The sequence below is a fragment of the Polistes dominula genome, unplaced genomic scaffold, assembly GCF_049000335.1.
Source record: "Polistes dominula isolate Pdom_NZ unplaced genomic scaffold, Pdom_raw_medaka contig_80, whole genome shotgun sequence".
NCBI classification, from domain to species: Eukaryota; Metazoa; Arthropoda; class Insecta; order Hymenoptera; family Vespidae; genus Polistes; species Polistes dominula.
In genome coordinates this window covers 763,736-789,654 of record NW_028301111.1, presented here as the reverse complement: position 1 = coordinate 789,654, position 25,919 = coordinate 763,736, and the positions used below count along the sequence as shown (strand labels likewise).

At 22.7% G+C, this 25,919-nt stretch overlaps 2 protein-coding genes across 7 annotated transcripts in view; both read right to left on the bottom strand.

Annotated features, from left to right (window-relative positions):
• LOC107072378 (thyrotroph embryonic factor) overlaps positions 1-25,867 on the bottom strand; it is a 188,769-nt gene extending 162,902 nt beyond the window's left edge. For 2 of the 6 annotated variants that reach the window (XM_089176703.1, XM_089176697.1), the window contains exon 1: positions 24,405-25,862. In XM_089176703.1, coding sequence (XP_089032829.1) covers positions 24,405-24,843 — 439 coding nt within the window. In that variant the 5' untranslated portion in view covers positions 24,844-25,862. Of the gene's footprint in view, positions 1-24,404 lie in introns of all 6 variants that reach the window. The other 4 variants (XM_089176698.1, XM_089176702.1, XM_089176704.1 and 1 more) reach the window with 4 other exon arrangements.
• The window catches only part of LOC107072744 (uncharacterized), a 303,985-nt gene continuing 290,743 nt past the window's right edge, over positions 12,678-25,919 (bottom strand). Inside the window, 1 exon segment of the mRNA XM_089176696.1 lies at positions 12,678-14,258. The gene's annotated coding sequence lies outside the window, so the exon portion shown is untranslated.

Below are 25,919 nucleotides of genomic sequence, written 5' to 3'. Positions count from 1 at the left end.
GACTCGTTAGTACCTTGTATGTATATTTTTCATTGCATTGAAACTCAAACCCTTTAATATCTCGATTCGAATATAAATGGAGCTAAGTCGATTTCAAAATAAGTGGCTCATATATAGAACTAAATTGTTTTGGTATTTTGATTAATGTGATGTTTAATACGTATGTTTATTATATTGTTAGGATAAAAATATGAAATTTGTAATTATTATTATCTGTATTTTTCATTTTATTGGTTCTAAATATAAAATTCGTATTCTAATAATGCATAGGTGTATGCAATGTATACAGTTTTTATATTTTTTTTTTTGAATATTTAGAAAAAAATTGATTTTGATATTTTAATTAATATGGATTAATACGTTTGTTTTTAAATAATGGAATTAATTATTATATTGTATTATTGCTATAGTAATATTATTGTCTTATTATATTATTGTTAAATGTATTATTATAATGTTAAGACAAAAATATCATCAAATGTTTATTTGATGTGTTCATTTTTAATAGTAAATTTATTTAAATATTAAACATATAAATATTTTAATATTACATTGAAATATTAAATGTAATTATTTATTCTAAATTTATTTAAATTAATAAATCACGATATAAATTAAAAATTATAAAGAATAATTATTAAAATATTGAGAAGAAGAAGAAGAAAAAAAGAAATCACATTATATCGCATTAACGCGTTTGATATAATAAATGATAATATATTAGTATGATAGATTTGATTAATTTATTGGCTAGTAATGAATAGTATTTAATGAAATAAATTATATTCTTCGATTGGATGGACGGTAATCGATAAGAAATATTTTTATGATCGAGGATGCATCACTATGAATGCATATATGCATTTATATATATATATATATACTGTATAGATATACGTGACAGCATCGCGTGCATCCTCTTTCGAAGTTCTCGAGGACGCCATTGACAAATCGTGGCATTCTTCGAGTCCGACATATCCTCTTATCTCGATCTATGCACGCAAAGTCATTTTCTTCGACATTTTCTTTCAATTTTTGTTTTTCTACATTTTTATTTTTATTTTTATTTCTTTTTTATTTTTTAATTTTGTTTTTACAACCTTATTTCTGCTATCATGTTAAGCAAATGTTTATATATAATTTTTCTAATCAATTTTTTTTTTTTATAATAAAAATCATTTTATTCGACATTTTCTTTAAATTTTTGTTTGTTTGTTTTTTATGTTTATTTTTATTTATTTTATTTTATTTAATTTTATTTTTTTTAATTTTGTTTAATAACTTTTTTATATTTCTACCATTTGGTTAAGCAAATTTTAATTTTTAACTTTTCTAATCAATTTTTCAATATATTTCTATCAATAAAAATCATTTTATTCAACATTTTTTCTTTGAGTTTTTGTTTTTTTAATTTTATTTTTATGTTTATTTATTTTATCATTTTTTTATTTGATATTTTATTTTAATTTTGTTTAATACCTTATTTTTGCCATGTAATTTAGCAAACTTTTAATCCCTAACTTTTCTAATCAATTTTTCAATATACTTCTAATATTAAAAGTCATTTTCTTCAACATTTTTTTCTTCGAATTTTGGTTTTGTCAATTTCTTCGTTTTTTTTTTTTAATTTTGTTCAATTCTTTAATTTTATCATTTGGTTGGTCAACAAGATTTCATTTTTTTTAATAATTTTCTAATAAATTTTAAATATACTTCGAATTATTTTTATTATCATTCATTAATTCATTACTTATGATTAACTTATTGACAATTTAACAATATAATTTATTACAATATAATATTTAATAATAAATCATAATAATATTTTGTATTTATCTAATTTCATAATTTAAAACTCATATTTGATTTGTCCCAAAAAAGGAAAAAAAAAGAAAGAGAAAATATTTTTACGTAAGTAATAATAAGAACTGTATTTATTTATTATAATGTATAAGTAAATTTTATTACCAATCATTAGAAACGATCATATATTTTTTCACTTTTCTTACGATCCAGTTTTCGATTGCAAAAACAAAACAAAAAAAAAAAGAAACAATTTTACGTAAGTATTAATAAGAACTCTATTAATTTATTATACCTTATTAGTAAATTTTATCTATCATTAGAAACGGTCATATAATTTTTAATTTTTCTTACGATCCAGTTTTCGGTAGCAATTAAAAAAAAAAAAAAAAAAAAATGAAAGAAGAAGAAAAAATTGAAAAATAAAAATTACAAACATAAACGATCATTAAAATCGTTTAAATATCGGTCAGTTCATTAGTACGTCTTATCCATTAATTATCGCAGAAATACGATTAGAGATATAAGTTAGATATCAAATGTGTGGGAAAAAAAAATAAAAGAAATAGTAATGCATAAGAAGAACGAAAAACTAGGTATAGAATGTTAAATTATTATATATTAATATATAGGGTGATTCACCAATAATTATCACCTCAATACATCCGAAAGTATGATATTACCAGAAAAGTGTGTAAAAGAAAAGTTGCATGAAAAATTCAGGACTACAATAAGACATTAGTATTTTTTTGCTAGGTTCAGTCATTTTTGAGATTTATTGGTCAACTTTGTTTTTTTTTTTAAATATAATCTGGACTATAAGGCAGGTGAGGCAGAATTTCCCATTCACTATTATCCAAGTAGTTTTTGACCGAAGCAGCAACATGTGGTCGAGCGTTGTCGTGGTGAAAAATTACGGACTCGTGCCTGGTCTGATATTCTGGCTGTTTTTCCGCCAATGCCCGCTTCAAACGAATTAGTTGGGTTCGATACAATAGTCCTTTGATGGTTTGACCATTCGGAAGCAGTTCGTAGTATATGACACCCTTCTGATCCCACCATATGCAGAACATGACCTTATTCATGTGAATATTTCGCTTCGGCGTCGATTTGGCCGGCTCGCCAGGCTTTGCATATGTTTTTTTACGTTTAGGATTATCATAATAGATCCACTTTTCGTCACTAGTGACAATACAATGCAGAAAGGACTTTTTTTATGCCGCTGCAGCAACATTTCTGACATGCAAAATTGCCGTTTGACATCTCTCGTCTTCAACTCGTACGGCACCGAATTTTCAATTTTTTGGATGAATCCCAAAGCTTTTAAGCGCAGAGGAATGGCTTGTTGTGTGACGCCCAATGATGCAGCAAGCTCTTCTTGAATTTGACACGGATCCTCATCCAGCAAAGCCTCCAATTGCTCGTCTTCAAAATTTTTCGGCTTTCCAGAACGCTCCTTGTCTTCAACGTCAAAATCACTATTTTTGAACCGTTTGAACCACTCACTACACGTCGATTCACCAATACATTCCGCCTCGTAAGTTTCCAGAAGCAAACGATAGGCTTTAGCTGCACTTTTCTTCATATTAAAGAATAGAAGCAGCGCTTCCCGCAAATGACGCTCATTTGACATATAACTTGCCATGTTTTTGCTTCATAAAATATACGACGCCGATAGAAATGCTCAAATATGACGATGCAATGTTGTTAACAGATACACAAGCTTCGAAAATGACACATAAGATGTGACATTTCAGCCTGGAATCCACTCGTGACACCATCTATTAAAAAACGCTAGAAACTTATTTGAAGACTCAATATATTTTAATACTTATTTTCGGATAACGGCTGTCAAGACAAATCCAATGATGTGTAACATTAATATTTTTGAAGATCAACGAAAGTCAAAACCTTGCAAACAAGCCGGCCACAATACAACTCTTCCGCGTCATGGTCGCGTCGTGGTCGCGTCAGGGTTGTGTCAGGGTTGCGTCATACTTTAGTTGTTTTGACAACGGACGGAACAGATATTTTCCGAACAGTTTTTATTGGTCATTGTCAGGTTTTGTATTTAATGTTGCACATCATTGGATTCTTCTTGATAGCCGCTATCCGAAAATAAGTATTCAAATATAACATTGTATTTAAGAAAACAAAGTTGACAGATAAATCTCAAAAATGACTAAACCTTGTTAAAAAATACTAATGTCATATTGTAGTCCTAAATTTTTCATGCAATTTTTTTTTCTTTTCCACTTTTCTGGTATTATCATATTTTCTGAGTTATTTAGGTAGCAAGAGCTGATGAATCACCTCAGTACATGATGACCATCACCATACTAAATCACATGAATCACATGAAGTACATTTACAAGTACTTGACAAATTGTGAATTCAGTTAAATGGGACACCCTGTATATATAGATATGTTATAATATACAAATATTGTATAATTTGATTTGACATAGATTAAGAAATTGATTTGAGTGATAGTTCAGTGATTGAATATTTTTTTTTTTTTTTTTTTTTTATTGAAAATAATTTCTTGAACTAAAATATTGAAACTTTGAAACTTTTGATAGGTAGTATTTAGCATAAATATTTAAATAATTTAATAGGTATATAATAACGATAAAAATTCTAAAATAACGTAATAACAATCAATCATTTTAATTTTATCAATCAATAATATTGGGTAAAGTGTAGTATATATTTTATACTAATACTAAACGTCGCGAATACTTTCTATTAATTTTTTCCTCTTGTTTTTTTTTTTTTTTTTTTTTTTTATTCTGCCCCCGTAAATAATATACATCGACGGTATTTTGCAAAGACGTATAATTAACTATACTTTACTTCGAAGCATGGGGTGGGTAGACAAGCTTGTAACGCATTGCATTCTTAATTACCTAATATTCCCACAGTATTTATATAATTAACAGTATTTATATATATATAAGTATGTAGAATTTTTTGTTTTCTTAATCGTTCTAAATTCTTACGTTTCAATGACAATAAGTTTAACAGTGTTTAAGTATTTTCCCATGAAATATTAGTATAAATTTTTCATTTTATTAATTATATCAAAATTTTGATAATTTTTTTTTGTTTTACGTGCGTTTGAAAAGTGAAATTATTATCAAATGAATATAAAACATTAATTTTTGTGAATATATAAATAAATATATATATTAGGGTGGGTCAAAAAAATGAATTATATTTTTTTTTACAAGTGTTACGGAAAAATGGGTTGGTAGACACCTTAAAAAAAATTCCCACCAAATATGAGCTCTTCATTTTAGTAGGAAGATCCTCCGCATCGCAGTTTTTTAATTTTTTTTCTCAGTCCAATAGAATAAAATTCATACCTCATTATTTATTGATTGTACAGAAAAATGTTCTAGATGAATTTTGTAGAAAATTCAATGCTCTACAAAAAAGGTATCTTATATTTTTTTCGTAAACTTCACCATTTGAATGATATTGAAGATTTAAGTTTGATTATTTAAAGACAAATTTCATTTTTGTTTATGAATTTTATAACTCGACAATAAATGACTATTAAAAAGTGCACAATACAAATTTTTGTAGGAAATTAAGTGCTCTATAAAAATGGTGTCTTATGATTTGGCGATTAAATTAAGCGTTCAAAAGATATTCATCATCAAACCTTCATGTGTACTGATTTTTGTCTCTGAAAATGAATTATTTAAAAGAAGATATTCGATACAATTGATATTATTATTAGAAAAAAATTAAAAACGAATGAAAATACAATTTAGTATTGTAAACATATTTATAATGTTTAAAACAATGATACTGTAAAACTAATTGGTATGTTTTTAATCTAAACAAAATTAAAATGTCAAAGATGCATTTCCATTTTGGTTGATCAAACAATGAAAAATTCGATGAAATCATAGAAAATAAAAAGAAAAATTTATACAAAGCTGACACAGTCATTAGAATTAAAAATAGAGTATATAAAATAATTTGAAAATATTTGAAATAATTTTAATTGAAAATATTATATAAAACAAAATTTGTTCCAAGAACAGTTCATCAAACTTTCATGTGTACTGACTTCTGTCTGAATATCTTTTGAACGCTTAATTTAATCGTCGAAACATAAGGCACCATTTTTATAGAGCACTTAATTTCCTACAAAAATTTCTATTGCGCATCTTATAATAGTCATTTATTGTCGAGTTATAAAATTCACACAAAAAAAAATGAAATTTGTCTGAAAATAATCAAACATAAATCTTCAATATCATTGAAATGGTGAGGTTTACGAAAAAAATATAAGATACCTTTTTTGTAGAGCATTAAATTTCCTACAAAATTTGTCTAAAACATTTTTCTGTACAATTAATAAATAAGGAGGTATGAATTTTATTCTATTGGACTGAGAGTTATAAAATTCACACAAAAAAAAATGAAATTTGTCTTAAAATAGTCAAACTTAAATCTTCAATATCATTGAAATGGTAAGGTTTACGAAAAAAATATAAGATACCTTTTTTATAGAGCATTGAATTTTCTACAAAATTCGTCTAGAACATTTTTCTGTACAATCAATAAATAAGGAGGTATGAATTTTAATCTATTGGACTGAGAAAAAAAATTAAAAAACTGCGATGCGGAGGATCTTCCAATTAAAATGAAGAGCTCATATTTGGTGAGAATTGTTTTAAGGTGTCTAACAACTCATTTTTCCGAGGCACTTGTAAAAAAAAAATAATTGATTTTTTTAACCCACCCTAATATAAGAAAAATTAATTAACCCGAATTGTCATAGATATTAAAATTCATTTTTAGAATTAATCAACCATAACAATTTTCATGCTTACATAAAAGTACGCATATTTAAATGTGTATACATACATATGTATATAGATATATGTATATATATATATACATATGTATATAGATATATATAAATGTGGGTGAATATATATATATGTTTATTCATAATCTTGAAAGTTTTTATATAATAAGTAACAGGAGAACAATTATATAAGGTGCATGCAATAACCTGCATATGTGACATTATGTTTATTTACTTAACAAATGTAATCATGATTGTATATTCTATTGAATACACAACAGTAGTTTAATAAACAATTAGTAATATTATACCAATTGTTTTTGTATAAAATTACATACACATTGTATATGTAATTTATTTTCTTCTTCTTTTTTTGTTTTTTTTTGTTTTTAACTCGATAACGAAGAAACGTAATTCATAAACACGGATATGTGTAATAGTTTTATTTTAAAAATTCTAGTTAATAAAATGAAAAAAAAAAGAGAAAATAAAAAAGAAGAATAATTAAAGACGATAAAAACAACGATGAACGACGACACATCGATATCGTTTCAAATCGTTAAATAAAATAAGAAAAGAAAAAAACAGGCTATTAATCATTTTGATTGTTACCATAAAAATACTAATTACTCTTCGTTGATTATAGCTTACTATTCGTAAAAGAGAAAGAGAAGAGAAAAATAAATGAAAAGGAAAAAGAAAAAGAAAAAGAAAAAGATAAAGAAAAAAAAACATTAAAAAAAAATTTACTTTTAAAAATATCTCGTCAAGTTATAAATTCGTATCTAATTGTTAGTTAATTTTGTATATATATTTTGTTTTATTTTAATTTTTATTTTTCTTTAAATTATCTTTCAAAACAATCTCGTTAAAACAGGGGGAAACAGGGGGTGGGATTGGTGTCAAACAGAAAAAAAGAAAAGAAAATAAGAAAAAAAGAAACAATGAAGAGAAATAAATGGAAAAAAGAAGATCAGAAAAAAATGAAAAAAAAAATAAAATAAGAAAAAAAAAGAAATGAAAAAAAGAATATCGAAGAAAAAAAAGAAAATATGCAAAAAAAAAATGAAAAACAGAAATTGAGAAAAGAAATGAAAAGGAGAAAATCAAAGGGGAAAAAAGAGAAAATATGAAGAAGAAAAATGAAAAAAGAAAATATGCAAAAAAAAAAAGAAGAAATGAAAAGAAAAAAATAAATGAAAACTAGAAAGTAAGAAAAAGAAGTGAAAGACAAAATGAAAAATATAAATCGAGAAAAGAAATGAAGAATAGGAGAAAATCAAAGAAAAAAGAAAGAAGAAAAAAATATGAAAAAAAATGAAAAAAAAGGAAATATGAAAAAAGTGCAAAAAAAGAAAAAATAAATAAAAATAAATGAAAACTAGAAAGTAAGAAAAAGAAATGAGTGACAAAATTAAAAAATAGAAATTAAGAAAAAAAAAAATTGAAAAAAAGAAATAAAGAAAAAAAAATCGATGCACTTGAATAACAAAATTTGAAAATGATTCGTTTAAGAATAGATCGTTAATCATTTATGGTTGCTACTAACTTAAAGGTAATACGCGAAGAATGTATGAAGTATAAGTAATAGTAAAAGGTGACACATTCTCATTGAAATTTATGAGTTATCCCCACCTGACGAACGTAGATGGGTATCAATCTACCTGACGGAAAAACGAGAATTACGAAGAGAATGAAGAAATTCAAGATGAGGATAAAGAAAAAAACAAAGAAGAAGAAGAAGAAGAAGAAGATGAAGAAAATAATTATGTAAGAACTTTTGTATCGAATTTTTATTATCAATGAGAAATGTCAATTCACGTGATTATTATTATATAGTTCAGACAAAAATTGGAAATCATTTTTAAAATAATTATGCAAAATATTATAATATTTTATATTAATAAATATGACGATTTTTTAAGATTATTTTTTCTTTTTTTTTTTTTTGGTATTTATAGTAAATCAATACGATATTTTGTTTATTTAGTAAAAATATTTATTATCTTAAAAAAAAATAATATTTTTATTTAAAAAATTTTTTTTTTGCTTTTTGTATGTACATAGTAAATCAATACGTAAACTATATTTGTTTGTTTTGTAATAATGTAGTAATGTAGTAATATTAAATGTCGTCATTGTAATGTAAACATAATTATCATACAGGATAGGAGTCAAAATTAATTAATTTATTATACGAATAAATTAATTCGTTTATTTTATCTAATTAATCCTTATTATATTTTATTTTATATTTTATTAATATATTGTTAATTAATAATTTTGTGTCATAAGTGGTGTAGTATATTTTTATACTATGTTATATTTAATACCTATGATTATCCAAATAAATATTTATATTCATATGAGTGCGTGTATGTGAATGATATTTTTTATGATTATCTCGAAGAAATGTTAATAAACAATAATATAATTTTATTTTGTATATATATACTAGGGGTGTCCCGTCACGCGTTGCTGTGGCTCACAATCAGTCCGATACACACGTCTTTAAGTCAACGAGTTTCCTTATACCGCCATCTGTTAGAATGATATAAATTGTCATCCTATCTTTCAAGTTGAATGAAACTGCACACATTGTGTAAAATTTTATCAAAATCAGTTCAGTAGTTTAGGAGTCCATTACGGACAAACAACGTGACACGTAATTTTTATTTTACAATTATTTTTTTCTTTTAATTGTATGTATAGTAAATTAATACGATAAAAATATTTGTTTATTTTATAATATAATATTTATTATTTGTAATATAAATTTTTAAACATCAGAAGGGGGAGGGTATTATTTTGATATTAAAAAGATTTTTATCACGTTATTATTTTGTTGTTGTAATAAATAAATACGAATTGGAATAGAATAAAATTTAATTTGGAATAAAATAACAATTTAAAATATTTGATAATTAAAACGAAATTGAAACATTATTAACAATCAACACAATTGAGTATAGGTATATATTTTTATTCGACTGTTATTATTTGTAATATAAATTCTTATATATATATATATAGGAATTTATATTTAAATTTATATTATTTTAAATTTATTTAATTTAAATATTTAAGTGGTATTATTTTGATATTAAAAAGATTTTTATCACGTAATTATTTTGTTGTAATAAATTAATACGAATTGGAATAAAATAAAATTTGATTTAAAATAAAATGAAATTGGTATATATTTGATAATTGAAACGAAATTAAAATAATATACTAAACAATCTAACAGAAATTATTAAAGATAAAATTGAAGATAAAAAAAGATAAGAATAAGAAAGAAAAAAATAAAAAAATATATAAAGATATTATAAAGAAATACTTGATCGTATCATAAATCATACTTGAAATCTAATAACATTTTAGAAATGTGATATTCGTGTAAGAATATTTAATACATTATTATTATTATTATTATTATTATTATTATTATTATTATTATTATTATTATTATTATTATTATTATTATTATTATTATTATTATTAATACTTATTGTTTATCATTAAACGCTTGAAAACATTAGATCGTAGAATTTTGCAATATGAAACGTAAAGAACGTGGTAGGCTAGTTGGAAATTTTCAAGGATAAACGTTCTCGAATCATCATCGATCAAGAAAAAAGATGGAGTCTTTTACTAGATGCATTATTTTCTCTCTCTCTCTTCTCTCTCTCTCTCTCTCTATTTTTTCTTCTTTTTTCATACACGATCGAATACAGTAAGGGATATGCATAGAAAATAGAAATAGGCGGAGAAATAGGCGTGGAATCAAATGTGAAACAGAGAAAAACATATATATATATATATATATATATATATATATATATATATATATATATATATAACTTTAATAACAGTTTCTTGTGTCAATTTAAATAAATACACGTTATTTAATGCAATTAAATGATTCATTTTAATATTATTATTATTATTTTATTATTATTATTATTATTATTATTATTATTATTATTATTATTATTATTATTATTTGTTGGATGACAATTTATTGTGTCAGTATTTTAATGAGTAAACTTTGTTCAGTTTCTTCTGCAAATTGAAATTCGCCTTTTGAAATAATTAGAAATTAATAATAAGATTATTATTTTAAATATTATTATAATTATTTTATTATTATTATTATTATTATTATTATTATTATTATTATTATTATTATTATTATTATTATTATTATTATTATTAATTTCTATATTACAATTTATTGTCTGTTGTCTAATGAGTTAACTTTGTTCAGATTCTTCTACGAATTAAAATAAATACACGTTAGTTAATGCAATTAAATGATTCTTTTTAATATTCTTTTTATTATTATTAATTTATTATTATTATTATTATTATTTGTTGGATAACAATATATTTTGTTGGTTTTTTTAATGATTAGACTATGTACAATTTCTTCTCAGAATTTAAAGAAATGCACGATTGCAACTGCAATAAAATTATTATTTTAAATATTATTACTATTATTATTATTTTATTATTATTATTATTATTCCTTCCTATATTACAGTTTAATATTAGTTTGTTAATAAGTAGACTTTATTCGATTTCTTCTGCGAATTTAAAAAAAAATACACGTTTGCTAATGAGATAAAATTATTATCTGAAATATTATTGTTATTATTATAAATTTTATTATTGTAATTATATTATTATTATTATTATTATTTTAATATTATAATAAACTAAATATACAATTTAGTATTGGTTTGTTAATGAATAGACTTTTTGTTCAGTTTCTTTCACGAATTAAAATAAATACACGTTCGCTAATGCGAAAAAATTATTATCTGAAATACTATTATTATTATTATTATTATTATTCGTATTATTATTTTATTATTACTATTAGTCATAGTCTCACAATTTGCTCAGTGTGTGTGTGAACATTTGAATAAATAAACTTAAATAAACATTTCTATAAAATATTACTGAATTTTATTAATATGGCAATTTTATTATTATTGTTCATAGTTCCAAAATTTATTTAGTATATATATATACTAATAACTATATATATTAATCTATTTATTTTCTAGCAAATATTTATTTCAAGTATTATTATTATTATATTATTATTACTATTATTCGTAGTTTCAAAATTTAATCAATGTATGTGTGTGTTTTTTTTTTTTGAAAAAATAAACTTTAATAAACACATTTATAAAATATTGTGGAATTTTATTAATCTATTTATTTTCTAGCAAATGTTTATTTCAAGTATTATTATTATTATTATTATTATTATTATTATTATTATTATTATTATTATTATTATTATTATTATTATTATTATTATTATTATTATTATTATTATTATTAAATTTTTAATACTATTATTTACGCGTAGTCTCATAATTTAATCAATATATTAAGTTTTGAATAAATAAATAAATAAATAAACTTTAAATAAACGTATCTGTTAAATATTATCGAATTTTATTATCATGTTTATTTTCTATCGTCTTAATAAATAAACTTAAATCAAATTTATTTTATATGACGTATACATGTGTTTTCATCTCACAATTATTTATTATTATTATTATTATTAATATTATTATTATTTTTCTTTTTCTTTTTCTTTTAATTACAATCTCGTACCTGTCATTCACTTCTGTCACTAATCATAATCATTATTCGTATTATTATTATTATTATTATTATTATTATTAGTAAGGATTTTCATTATTCCGCGTTAAATATCCGCGATAAAGAAAAAGGATAAAAAAAAAAAAAATAAAGAAAAAGAAAAAAGAAAAAAAAAGGTTGAGACCTTATTATTCTAAGCAACGAGACGGAACGAAGTTCTTAGAATGATTGTCATCGTCCTTGAACAAGGAAACAACGTCCATAGTTAACGTCTTGAAAGTCCAAACTAACGCCATTTGCCGATTGGTCTAAACTCTTGCCCGCCATTTTCCATTCTACTTTTTTTTTTTATTTTTCTTATATTATATCATATTTATTTATATTTGTCTTAATTTTTTTACGTTATTATTATATATTATTATTATTATTATTATTCTTAATTGTTTTTTTTTTTTTTTTTTAAACAGTGTTCAATTAATTTCAATTTTTTTTTCTTTTTTTTTCATGGTTTATTATTTTCAATTTTTTTCTTCTTTCTATGGTTTATTAAATTCAATCCTTTTTTTTTTGCTTTTATTTTTTTTTCAATAGTATTTTAGTTTTTTTTTTTTTCAATAATATTTTAGTTTTTTTTTTTTAATGTTTTATTAATTTCAATTTTTTTTTCTTTTTTTTTTCATGATTTATTATTTTCAATTTTTTTCTCTTTTTTTTTTCTTTCCATGGTTTATTAATTTCAATCGTTTTTAGTTTTTATTTTTTTTTTTTCAATAGTATTTTAGTTTTTATATTTTTTTTTTTTCAGTTTTATTATTTTTACTCATGTTTGCTTTTTTTCTTTTCACGTTTTAATAATTTCAATTGTTTTTTAGGTTTTTTCTTCTCTCATGTTTTATTATCTTCAATTTTTTTTTTCTTTTTTTTCTTCCCATGGTTTATTAGATTCAATCGTTTTTTAGTTTTTCTTTTTTTCTTTTTCAATGTTTTATTATTTTCAATATTTTTTTTTCTTTTTCTTCTTTTATATTTTATTATTTTTAAACGTGTTTTCTTTTCTTTTTTTATTTCATGTTTTAATAATTTCAATCATTTTTTCTTTTTTTATTTGTTTTCAATGCTTTATTGTTCGCAATTGTTTTTCTTTTTTATTATATATATATATATTTTTTTTTCAATGCTTTTCATTTTATTTATCTGAAAGATTCGAATTTAAATAGACTATACTAAACCGGATGCGAATGGATATGAGAAAAGAATTGTAATATGGTAACCAATGGGAAGCCATTTATGCAACGTATGTATAAATAAACGAGAAAATACTATTTTCAGATTCAAAATTATTCGAATTCATTCGTTGAAATTGCATATGACGATTAGATAAGCTTTCTTTCTTTCTTTCTTTCTTTCTATCTGTCTTTCTCTATATGTATGTTTGTTACGTGTGTGTGTGTGTGTGTGTATGTGTTCTTTTGTGTTACGACATTACTCAAAGAGATACCTAAATATATATTCGTGTGTTTGTGCATTTGTGATAATGCATGGGAAGAATATTTTTTTGTTTTTTTGTTTTTTGTTATCTTTCAAAACGATTTTCAGATTATTGTTTTATAAAAAATAAAATTTAAACAAATAATTATGAAATAATATTATTGTTAATGATAATAAATTTATAACAAATTTTCTATTATTATTATTATTGCAATATTGAAAGAATTGAGAATATTATTATACAATTTTTGTATTTATTTAAGAGGTTACCCCTACTTGTAACGCAAAAAAAAGGCCTTTTTCATGAATTTTTTTTAAAGAAAACTATAGATCTTTTTTAATTAATTAATATACCATCTTAAAGTACACATCTTGGTGAACTTTTTAGTAATTTTTTAATTGAAAAATAATACATTAGTACTAGTTTATACTTATATCTAACTAAATCCGTCCGAATTTTTGGTTTCAGATAATCCACTTCGCCTCAATGTTGGTCACCGCAAACCGCCTAAAAAAAACATCATTCATTCGACTGTCATTTACCACTTAATAATGTATTATTTTTTCAATTAAAAAATTACTAAAAAGTTCTCCAAGATGTGTATTTTAAGATGGTATATTAATCAATTAAAAAAGTTCTATAGTTTTCTTTAAAAAAATTCATGAAAAAGGCCTTTTTTTTGCGTTACAAGTAGGGTTAACGCCTTAAAAATAAAAATTAAGAATATATTACAACAACAAAAATAATTACGAAATGATATTATTTTTAATAATAAGAAGTTTATAATATTTTTTTTTTCTATTATTAAAAGTTTATTTTTTGTTTTTCTTATCTCTCAAAAGTATTTTTACATTATTATTTTATATAAATAAAAATTAAGAAAGAATAGTTAGGAAAAATCAATTGATAAATAATAATCAATTTATAATTATTAAGTATTAATATTAAGTATAAAATTATAAGTAAATAATAATAAATTTATTTTTTTCTATTATTTAAAATATGTTTCCATTCCTATAATAATATTATTCTAATTTTGAAAGAATTTAAAGAATTACAATTTTAATTTGTTCATTAAAAAAGAATTTAGAATTTTTTTACAAAAAAAAAAATAGTTACAGAATGATATTATTGTTAATAATAACAAATTTATAATATTTTTTTCTATTATTGATGGTATATAGTTTTTGTTATTTTTCAAAATGATTTTCAGTATAATATTTTTATATAAAATAAAATTAAAAAAAAAAATTATATTACAAAAGATCTATTGTTAATTATAACAAATTTCTAATATTTTGTCTATTATTGATAGTATATTACAATAAGTTTCGTAATACTTTTTCTATTATTCAAAGTATACTTTTTTTTTTTATCTTTCAAAACGATTTTCAGTATAATATTTTTATACAAAATAAGATTAAAAAAATTATATTACAAAAAATCTATTGTTAATAATAAAAAATTTATAAAATCTTGTTTTTATTATTGTAAGTATATAATTATTTATAATATTTATAAATTGTATAATATTAATAAATTTATATTATCGTTTCTATTATTTAAAATATGTTTCTATTCCTATAATAATATTATTCTAATTTTGAAAGAATTTAAAGAATTACAATTTTAATTTGTTCATTAAAAAAGAATTTAGAATATTTTACAAAAAAAAAAAAATAGTTACAGAATGATATTATTGTTAATAATAACAAATTTATAATATTTTTTCTATTATTGATGGTATATAGTTTTTGTTATTTTTCAAAATGATTTTCAGAATAATATTTAATATAAAATAAAATTGAAAAAAAAATTATATTACAAAAGATCTATTGTTAATAATAACAAATTTATAAAATCTTGTTTTTATTATTGTAAGTATATAATAATTTATAATATTAATAAATTGTATAATATTAATAAATTTATATTATCGTTTCTATTATTTAAAATACCTTTTCTATTACTATTATTATTATTATATTATTATAATTATTAAAAAAATTAAGAGAATAATAATTTTAATTTGTTTATTTAAAAAAATAATTTCAGAATATAATCAATAGAAAATATTTGTTTTTCTTGACAAAATTAATTAAATATTAAATACTAATATATTTATAAAATATAATTAATTATTATATATGTTATATATATATATATATATATATATATATATATATATATATATATATATATATATATATAACGTACGCATAAATATATATATGTTATTATTATTAAAATAAGGAAAAATAATGAACCTATTTGAAAAAGGGTATCATTCCTAAGTAAAATTATTCTAGTTGTTAGTAATTTATTTGCAAAACCAGTCAGATAAATTATTTATATTTATTAAAACTAGTTGATCTATATCTAAGAAAGGTGTCGAACAACTTGTAAAAGTAATCAACTTATAAATATAACTATATATTCAAGCGATTAAATAAAATCAAATCAAATCAAATAAATAAATAAAAATAAAAAATAAAAAAATAAACTGGAATTGTGTATCGATAATTTGATCTAAATTTAAGTTAATCAACACATGGCTGTAAATTTAATCACAATTTATAATTTAAAAAAAATAAAAAAATATGATAAAAATATCTGTGAAAGGTGTCAAAGAATTTACAAAAATGTAAAAATGTTTAATTTTTAAAATAACTGTATGTTCACACGATCAAATAAAATAAAAGTATAAAAATTAATAGAAAAAAAAAAAAAAGAAAAAAAAACAAACAAACTTGAATTGTGTACGAATAAATTGATGTAAATTTATGTTAATCTAAACATGACTATAAATTTCAACACAATTTTGTACATATTTAAAATTATATTTGTAATTAAAAAAAAAAAAGAAAAATATAATAAAAAATATCTGTGAGAAGGTGTCAAAAAGCATGTAAAAAGTATACAACCTTTAAGTAATTATGTTGAAACGATCGAATAAAATAAACGTAAACAAAAACAAGAAAAAAAAAAGCAAACTTGAATTATTATTAAACACAATTTAATCTGAATTTAAATAATCAACATATTTATAATTTAAACGCAATTTTGTAAATATTTAAATTAATATGTAAAGAAATAAAAAAAAAAAAGATAATAATATCTAACAAAGATGACAAACAAATTACAAAAATGTTTAATTTATATAATAAATTGTTTATTGATTAAATTAATCGAAAATTTCAATAATCAACCTATCAATAATTTGAGCCCAACATGTCATATATATATATATATAACATTATATTTATTTATTATATTAAATTATATTTATTTTTTATATATTACTATATTATATTATATTGTATTATATTTTATTTATTTATTATATTATATTATATTTATTTTTAATATATTTCTATATTATATTATATTAAATTCAATATCATTGAAATGGTAAGGTTTACGAAAAAAATATAAGATACCTTTTTTGTAGAGCATTAAATTTCCTACAAAATTTGTCTAAAACATTTTTCTGTACAATCAATAAATAATGAGGTACGAATTTTATTCTATTGGACTGAGAGTTATAAAATTCATAAACAAAAATGAAATTTGTCTGAAAATAATCAAACTTAAATCTTCAATATCATTCAAATGGTGAAGTTTACGAAAAAAATATAAGATACCTTTTTTGTAGAGCATTAAATTTCCTACAAAATTTGTCTAAAACATTTTTCTGTACAATCAATAAATAATGAGGTATGAATTTTATTCTATTGGACTGAGAGTTATAAAATTCATAAACAAAAATGAAATTTGTCTGAAAATAATCAAACTTAAATCTTCAATATCATTCAAATGGTGAGGTTTACGAAAAAAATATAAGATACCTTTTTTGTAGAGCATTAAATTTCCTACAAAATTTGTCTAAAACATTTTTCTGTACAATCAATAAATAATGAGGTATGAATTTTATTCTATTAGACTGAACAAAAAAATAAAAAACAGCGATGCGGAGGATCTTCCAATTAAAATTAAGAACTCATATTTGGTGAGAATTGTTTTAAGGTGTCTAGCAACCCATTTTTCCGTGGAACTTGAAAAAAAAATAATAAGTCATTTTTTTGACCTACCCTAATATATATATGTATGTGTGGGTACTTGTAAATAGAAGTAAAATAAGGAAGGAAAAGAAAAGTGTGATAAATAAAATTTAAAAAAAAAAAAAAAAAACAGAAAAAAGGACAAAATTAGCATGGGCGCCGTCCTGTCGGCTAAAGGAAAACACATTCGAGCGGAAAACAATGCGATTTTTCTGAAAAACGATTTGCGTAATGTCGGTTAGATTTCATATACTGTAATACATAAATACACACTTAAACATACACATACACATATAAATACGTCTGGTTTGTATAAAGACGACGAACTGGAAGAGACACTGACAGTGTTTCCGTAAGACAAATCTGGCATAACCATTTTTAAGGTAAAAGTAAGAAAAAGATAGAAAAAAAAGGGTGAGATGAAGTATAAAGGGATGATGGGGAGATGGGTGGGGGTGTAGGGGGTAGGGGATAGTATAAGAAGAATCTTGATGCGAACAATATATATATATATATATATATATATATATATATATAGAATATAGGAATGCAGAATGTGAATAAAGGGATGTGTGGTAAAAAGATGCAATTGAATTATTCATAACAATTTGTTGCTTCCATTCGGCCGATTGTCTTTTCCACCCTCTATAGTATTTTTATACATATTGTATTTTTCTAAACGTATACATATAGGTACCCTTCTAGTGTCATATTAAAAACCAATCTCTTCTGACAATTTCATGTATTCTCTTTTTTTTTGTTTGTTTGTTTGTTTATAATAATATATTTGATACTTTTTATATGAGTATTAGGTACTTTCATACGTTTTCAAAATATAACAAAAGAAATATAATATTGTAACAAATAAATAAATATATATATATATATATAGTTGATTAATTGTTAATTTTATTTAAGCCTTTGTTTGCAGCGTGCTGTTGAACCAATCCATTAACCTTTTCTTATCACACTTGGTCTATAGGACCCAGACCTTTTTTGCAACTTGAGTCATTTTTCTTAATTGTTCAACTTTGATAATTTTTTAAACATATTTAAATTTGATTTAAAGCTATAAAACCTATATAATCTTTTTAAGTAAGTATTAAAGAAGTGTCAAAAAAAATGTTGAAGTAAATCTATGCAATAGTTTTTTTTTTATAACGATTTTTTCGTCCGGGTCCTTTGGACCCGGGTGTGGTAAGCGTGTTACTCCAGGAAGGGTGGTTAACAAAGGTTAATATGAATGGCGCGATTTTTGAATGTCAATCGTTGCTGCGACTGTTTTTTCATTGACTACTGACCCAATCAGATAATAATGGCAAATAAAATATAAAATATGAATTTTTTTTTTTTAATTTTTTTTAAAGTAATTTTTTAAGCTATTTTAATTTATTTTATTTATTTTATACATTTCTTTCAATAATAATCGTTAATTTTAAATATAAAAGAAAAAACATACAAAATTTATAATGTAACACAGTGTATAATAACTTTAACAGAATATTTGAATAATTTTAACCTAATTATTAAAAATAATAAAACGATAATGAACGAATAAAGATAATCAAATTAATAAAATAAACGACAAATTTCAAATATAAATGCAATTAACTAAACGACATTGAAATAATTGCCAATATTTATAGTTGCTATTTTACATAAACCAATCACAATAAATTCCATGTTAAATTAATTTGTAAAACAGCAATAAAGGTGTTATAGGAAAAAATTACAGAGGCCGTATATTTACGTCTTTCGTTAATATTGATGGATTTGTGAGAGCGTATATATACGCCTTTCGTATATATTGATGAATTTGTGAGAGTGTATATATACGTCTTCAGCAGTCAAAGGGTTAATTTTGTATTATGCTAGGACAGGGTCAGCATAATAAATCCCCAGGATCAGGAACTGAACCCTAATGCAACCCTGACGTAATCCCTTTTGAGTTGAAAGAGTCAAAAAATTACAATTTACAAAATTTCAAATTTTTTTTTAAAGAGCCACCAAATTTTTTTCTTGCCAACAATAAATATTACTCGCATCTCTCAGCCGCTGAGAGATAGAATTGGTGCCTAATCCTTGTTAATCGATTCAGAACGATTTTTAAATGTTTTTATTATTTCTTTTTAATAAAATAAATAATATTTGCGTATTGAACTAAAGAGCCGCAGTTTTACATCCAAAGAGCCGCATGTGGCTCGCGAGCCGCAGGTTGCCGACCCCTGTCAGCTCGGACTGTGATAGAAATTTAAGATTAATGGTTTTTAAATATTACTGTTTGCTATTATTATATTTAAACCAATCAATTTTAAACAATTTGTTAAAATTTATAATACCTTTTTTTTTGTAATAAAATATCTTAGATATTTATAGTTATTATGTGCTTTTAATTGTTTCCAAGATATAATAAAAAAAAATGTAATATTACATGCATGTTTAAATGTAGAATATATCGTTAATTAATTGTTAATTATATTTAACTTTGTATTTCTAAAATGGTGATAGAAATTATAGAACTATGTTAAATATCATTGTTTACTAGTATCCTATTAAATCCAATCACTTGTAACAGGTTTATAATATGAATAAAAAATATACGTACTAGATACTAACTAGTTATACAGCTTAAGTGTATCTGAAAGTGTTCAATTTATATTTCCTATTAAAATAGTAGCAATTATCAAGTGAATAATAATGCGTTTTCTAACCATGAATGGAATTAGGTCACTGTCAATATCAACAATTTGATTTGTTATCAAATTTCCAAGGGACTTAACTCCATTCAACATAATTTAAGATGCTTCAAATTGAAAACAAAACAATACTCAATTTATTTGACATATCTTTAAAACACTTCAGAAACATAATTTTTGCGATTGAAAACATTTTTTAACTACACAACGTACAAAATTACAAACATAACCTACAAAACAATTTACTACTCATCTACATTTTGTGCGTGTGAAAGGGATTTGAAGAAATCATGATATTCCAGTGGTATATATCGTAATAGGTCAATTATGTCCTTGAATTTTGCTGTTGTAATTTGTCTGATATTTTTATGCAGTGATGTCAATACAATATTTTCGAATTTTCTTGGTCTACCCCCGACGTGCTAATAAATTCAGGACTTTCAAATTTTTCATTCTCATTCATTGATGTCTTATAGAAAATTTGATACGGTTCATTTCTGACAAAACGCATTCAACATATTTTTAAGCAGTTTATTGATTCTTCATCAGAATTCTTGAGCCTTTTTCAAAATTGCGTCTTCTAATAATTTAGTTCATACAAAATCTTCTTGTCTCATTTCATTTACAATAAAGTATTATCATATTTACTCGGAATATATGCAAAATCAAGTGCTTTATTGATACATAACATGAAGTTGTACAATAACCAGGTACAACCGGAAAATAATAATTGACAAATGGCTTTAGGCTAATTTCAAAATAAACTTTCTATTATTCTATATGAAATATATTCTAAATCTGATTAAAAATATATTCCTAATAATCTTATTAGAACATAAACAAATTTCTAAATAATTTTATCAACCGAAATAAGAACAATTTTATTTGGAAAAAAATAAGAAATGTCAAACAATCATTCAATATATTCTAAATCTGAATAGAAATATATCCTAATAATCTTATTAAATGAATTGAAAATTTTATTTCTGAATAAAATTCTAAATATACAGTCAAAAACAAAAATCAAACCGATCATATCTATCCTAAAAAGATAATATAATCCCTAGAATTTCGTTGATCTTATTATTTCGAAAAAAAAATCTGTATTCTTATTAAATGAATTAAAAATTTTATTTCTGAATAAAATTCTAAATATATAATCAAAAAAAAAACAAAAATCAAACCAATCATATCTATCCTAAAAATATAATATTAATCCTAGAATTTCGTTGATCTTATTATTTTAAGCAAAAAAAATCTGTATTCTTATTAAATGAATTAAAAATTTTATTTCTGAATAAAATTCTAAATATACAGTCAAAAAAAAAAATCAAACCGATCATATCTATCCTAAAAATATAATATTATCCCTAGAATTTCGTTGATCTTATTATTTCAAACAAAAAAATCTGTATTCTTATTAAATGAATTAAAAATTTTATTTCTGAATAAAATTCTAAATATACAGTCAAAAAAAAAAATCAAACCAATCATATCTATCCTAAAAATATAATATTAATCCTAGAATTTCGTTGATCTTATTATTTTAAACAAAAAAAAATCTGTATTCTTATTAAATGAATTAAAAATTTTATTTCTGAATAAAATTCTAAATATACAGTCAAAAAAAAAATCAAACCAATCATATCTATCCTAAAAATATAATATAATCCCTAGAATTTCGTTGATCTTATTATTTCAAACAAAAAAAAAAAGGAATCTACTTTTTGATTCCAAGAAAAATATTGATACAACTAGAAAAAAAAATCAACTCTTTCTCTCTAGGGTATATAGGACGATATATATGAAAAAAAAAAAACAAAACGAAAAAAAGAAAAAACCCTATAGAAAGGGTGAGACAGTTAGTGTGGGGTATTAGAATTTGGGAAGATGACGTTATTAATCCTTTTTATAAAAGGATCTAGCCATTTGTTGATTGACGTTGCGTGACTATCTAAACGGAACGTTTCGTGCTTATGCAATTTCCCATGGAAATCCTTCAGGGCCCAGAAGAAGAAGAAGAAGAAGAAGTAGAAGAAAAAGCAAAGAATAACGATTGGTAGAGAGATACTAGTAGGATAGAAAGGTAGAGTAGGTATAGATCGTCGGTAACTCTCATATAAAAGAAGCCTAAGTTTCCGCGTTGGACGATACACGGAAAGAGTAATAGAGCCTAATCGGTACCCTTTTAAACGGCTACTTGATTAAATGGATTCTACAAGAGGCTACTTCTAAAAGTACAGTGTTTTTTTTTTTTTTTTTTTTTTTACTTTTTTTTTCTCAGTCCCCTTTTTCTTCTTCTTTCTTCCTATCTTCTTTCTTCTTTCCTATATTCTACAATTTTTATTCATTTTTTTCTTGTGTGTGTACTTTTTTTTTCTAAATATAAGGGGTATGTGACATAAATTTATGTCTCTTTGTTTTTTTTTTTGGTTTATTAAATTCAAACACTTTTTCTTCTTCTTCTCCTTCTTCTTCTTCTTTTTTCTTCTTCTTATTTTTCCTTTCCTATCTTTCACAATTTTTATTCATTTTTGTGTGTGTTTTTTTTTTCTAAAGATTAGAGGTTTGTCACATAAAGTAATGTCCTTTTTTTTTAATTAATTTATTATTATTTTTTTTTTTTTTTTTATTAAATTCAAACACTTTTTCTTCTTCTTCTTCTTCTTCTTCTTCTTCTTCTTCTTCTTCTTATTTTTCCTTTCCTATCTTTCACAATTTTATTTCTTTTTTTTCCCTAGATATTAGTGGTACCATAAGGTAATGTCATTTTAATATTTTTTTAAATCTATTTATTTTTTAAAAATAAATTAAAAAATTTTTTTTTATTCTCCTTCTTTTTTTCTATCTTCCAGAATGTTTCTTTTTTTTTCTTTATGTTTTTTTTTTTTTTTTCAAAATCATTAGGGTTATGTCACATAAGGTACTATCGTTTCTTTTAATTTTTTTTTTTTTTTATTAATGAAATTCAGATACTTTTTTTTATTTTTTATTTTTTTCTATCTTCTACAATTTTTGTTTTTTGTTCTTAATATTAAGAGTATCACATAAAGTAATGTTTTTATTCCTTTTTTCAATTTAATTTTTTTGTTCCTTAAATTTAAACAATTTTCTTTTTCTTCTTTCCTTCTTTTTATCTTCCACAATTTTTATTTCTTTTTTCTGTGTTTTTTTTTCTTCTAAATATTACTGGTATCACATAAAGTAATGTCGGCCTTTGTTTAAATCTATTTTTTTTTTATTTATTAAATTCAAACACTTTTCTTCTTCTTCTTCTTCTTCTTCTTCTTCTTTTTTTCTTCCTTTTTCTTATCTTCTACAATTTTTATTTCCTTCTGTTTGTGTCTTTTTTTTTTCTTAACATTTAAGAGTACCATTAAATAAAATGGTTTTTATTTATTGTTTTAATTTATATTTTTTCATTAAATCAAACACAGCTTCTCTGTAGTAACACAATAATCTAATCAATGATAAATAAATATCAACCATTAATTAAATATTTAATATTAAATATTGCAACTCTTATTTCACAATTGATTCGTTCTTCTAAAAAATTCATTTACGAATCAATGTAAATATATTTTATTTATTTTCATTTTAAAATAAACACACGTATAATACTGTATAATCAATATAATCAATATAATCAGTATAACCTTTAGAAATCATTAATATATTCATTTTCGAACCAATTCGTTGATAAAATCAAACGAATAAACAATTAACAATAATTCAAAACGATCAATAATAATAATAGAAATAACGTTATATAAACCAACGTTATATTATTATTCTCATAATTATTACCATCCAAAAATATTACACATATATCTATAAACATTTAATTATAAATAAACAATATAAAATCAATCAAAATAATCCTATATATTAGATACCTGGACCATCGTAAGACAGGACCTTCCTTGTTGTACATTGTCCTGGTAGGGGTTGGAACTGTTGTTGTTGGTGCAATGGTGGTGGTGGTTGCTGGGCGGGTTGCAATTGCATTTGATGATGCTGGGAGGTTGGATAAAGGGTGGAAACAGCGTTCATAGTGGAACCAGATGGTGGGTGTTGCTTATATTGCACACTACCACTACCACTACCACTACCACTACCACTACCACTACCATTAACACCACCATTTGGAGCTTGTTGCTGTTGTTGCTGTTGTTGTTGTTGTTGTTGGGGTTGATATTGATAAGGATGATTTAAATGTTGATGTTGCTGATTATGGGGATGCGAGTGAGAATAAGGTGAACAACAGGTATAATACGGTTGCCATGAGGTGGCGGCATCCGTATAAGCCACCCCTTTACCCTCCTCGCTCCCCATTCGCACTTTCCCTGAGGAATACGTAATTTTTTATGGGGGGAGGGGAGGGGAGGGGAGGGGAGTTTCTTTTCTATAAATTTGAATTTCTTTTTTTTTAATTTTATTTTATTTTATTTTATTTTATTTTATTTTATTTTATTTTATTTTCTATCGAAATTCGTTTTTCTTCTGTTTTGTTTCTTCTGTTTATTCTTTTATTTTTCTTCTTCTTTTATTTTGGTTTTGTTTTGTTTTATTTCGCACACAAAATGTTCAGTCCCTTTTTTTCTATTTTTTTTTTTGTTATTTTTTATTATTTGCTATCAAAATTCCTTCTTTCTTTTTTCTTTTCTTTTTCTTGTTGTTGGTGTTCTTCTTCTTCTTTTTTTGTTCTACCTTTTTTTTTGGTTTTGTTTCGTTTGGTTTTGTTTCGCACTAAATTTGTTCAATTCCTCTTTTTTATTTTTTTTTTCTAATTTTGGTATTAATCGCCCCTCTCTCTAGTTCGTTTCACAGTTCAAACGATTTTCGACATTTTTGTCGTGAATTCTTTTATTATTATTATTATTATTATTGAATGCTTTCGGTTCATAGATACATTGATTTGTATTTAGTTTGTTTTTTTAAAGTATGTATTTTATTGTTTTTGTAATTGTTTCTCTTCTTTGATCATTTCTCACGTAATCACTTTTTTCCTGTTTTTTTTTTTTTTTTTTTTTTTTTTTTTTTTTTTTTTTAAATTAGATTTCACTTTCTTCTTTTTTTCTTGTTATTTTTTTTCTTTCTTAACACTGATCGTCGTTCACTGTGTTATTATCATACACTCAACAGGTAATTATATTGCAACACTTTTCACATTTTTCCTGAATAAATCCGACTTTTGTTATTTCGATTATTTCGCTTACTTATTTTTATTTTTTTTTATTTTTTTATTTTGTGATTAATTAATAAAATAATTAAGAGGGGAAGACGATCGATCGAAAAATCGATCGTTTAAAAATGGGATAGGTTTTGACTTTTTTCTTTTTTATTCTTACTTATTTTTTTTTTTTTATGAACAAAAAAATAAAATATACATATATATATGTATATACCTA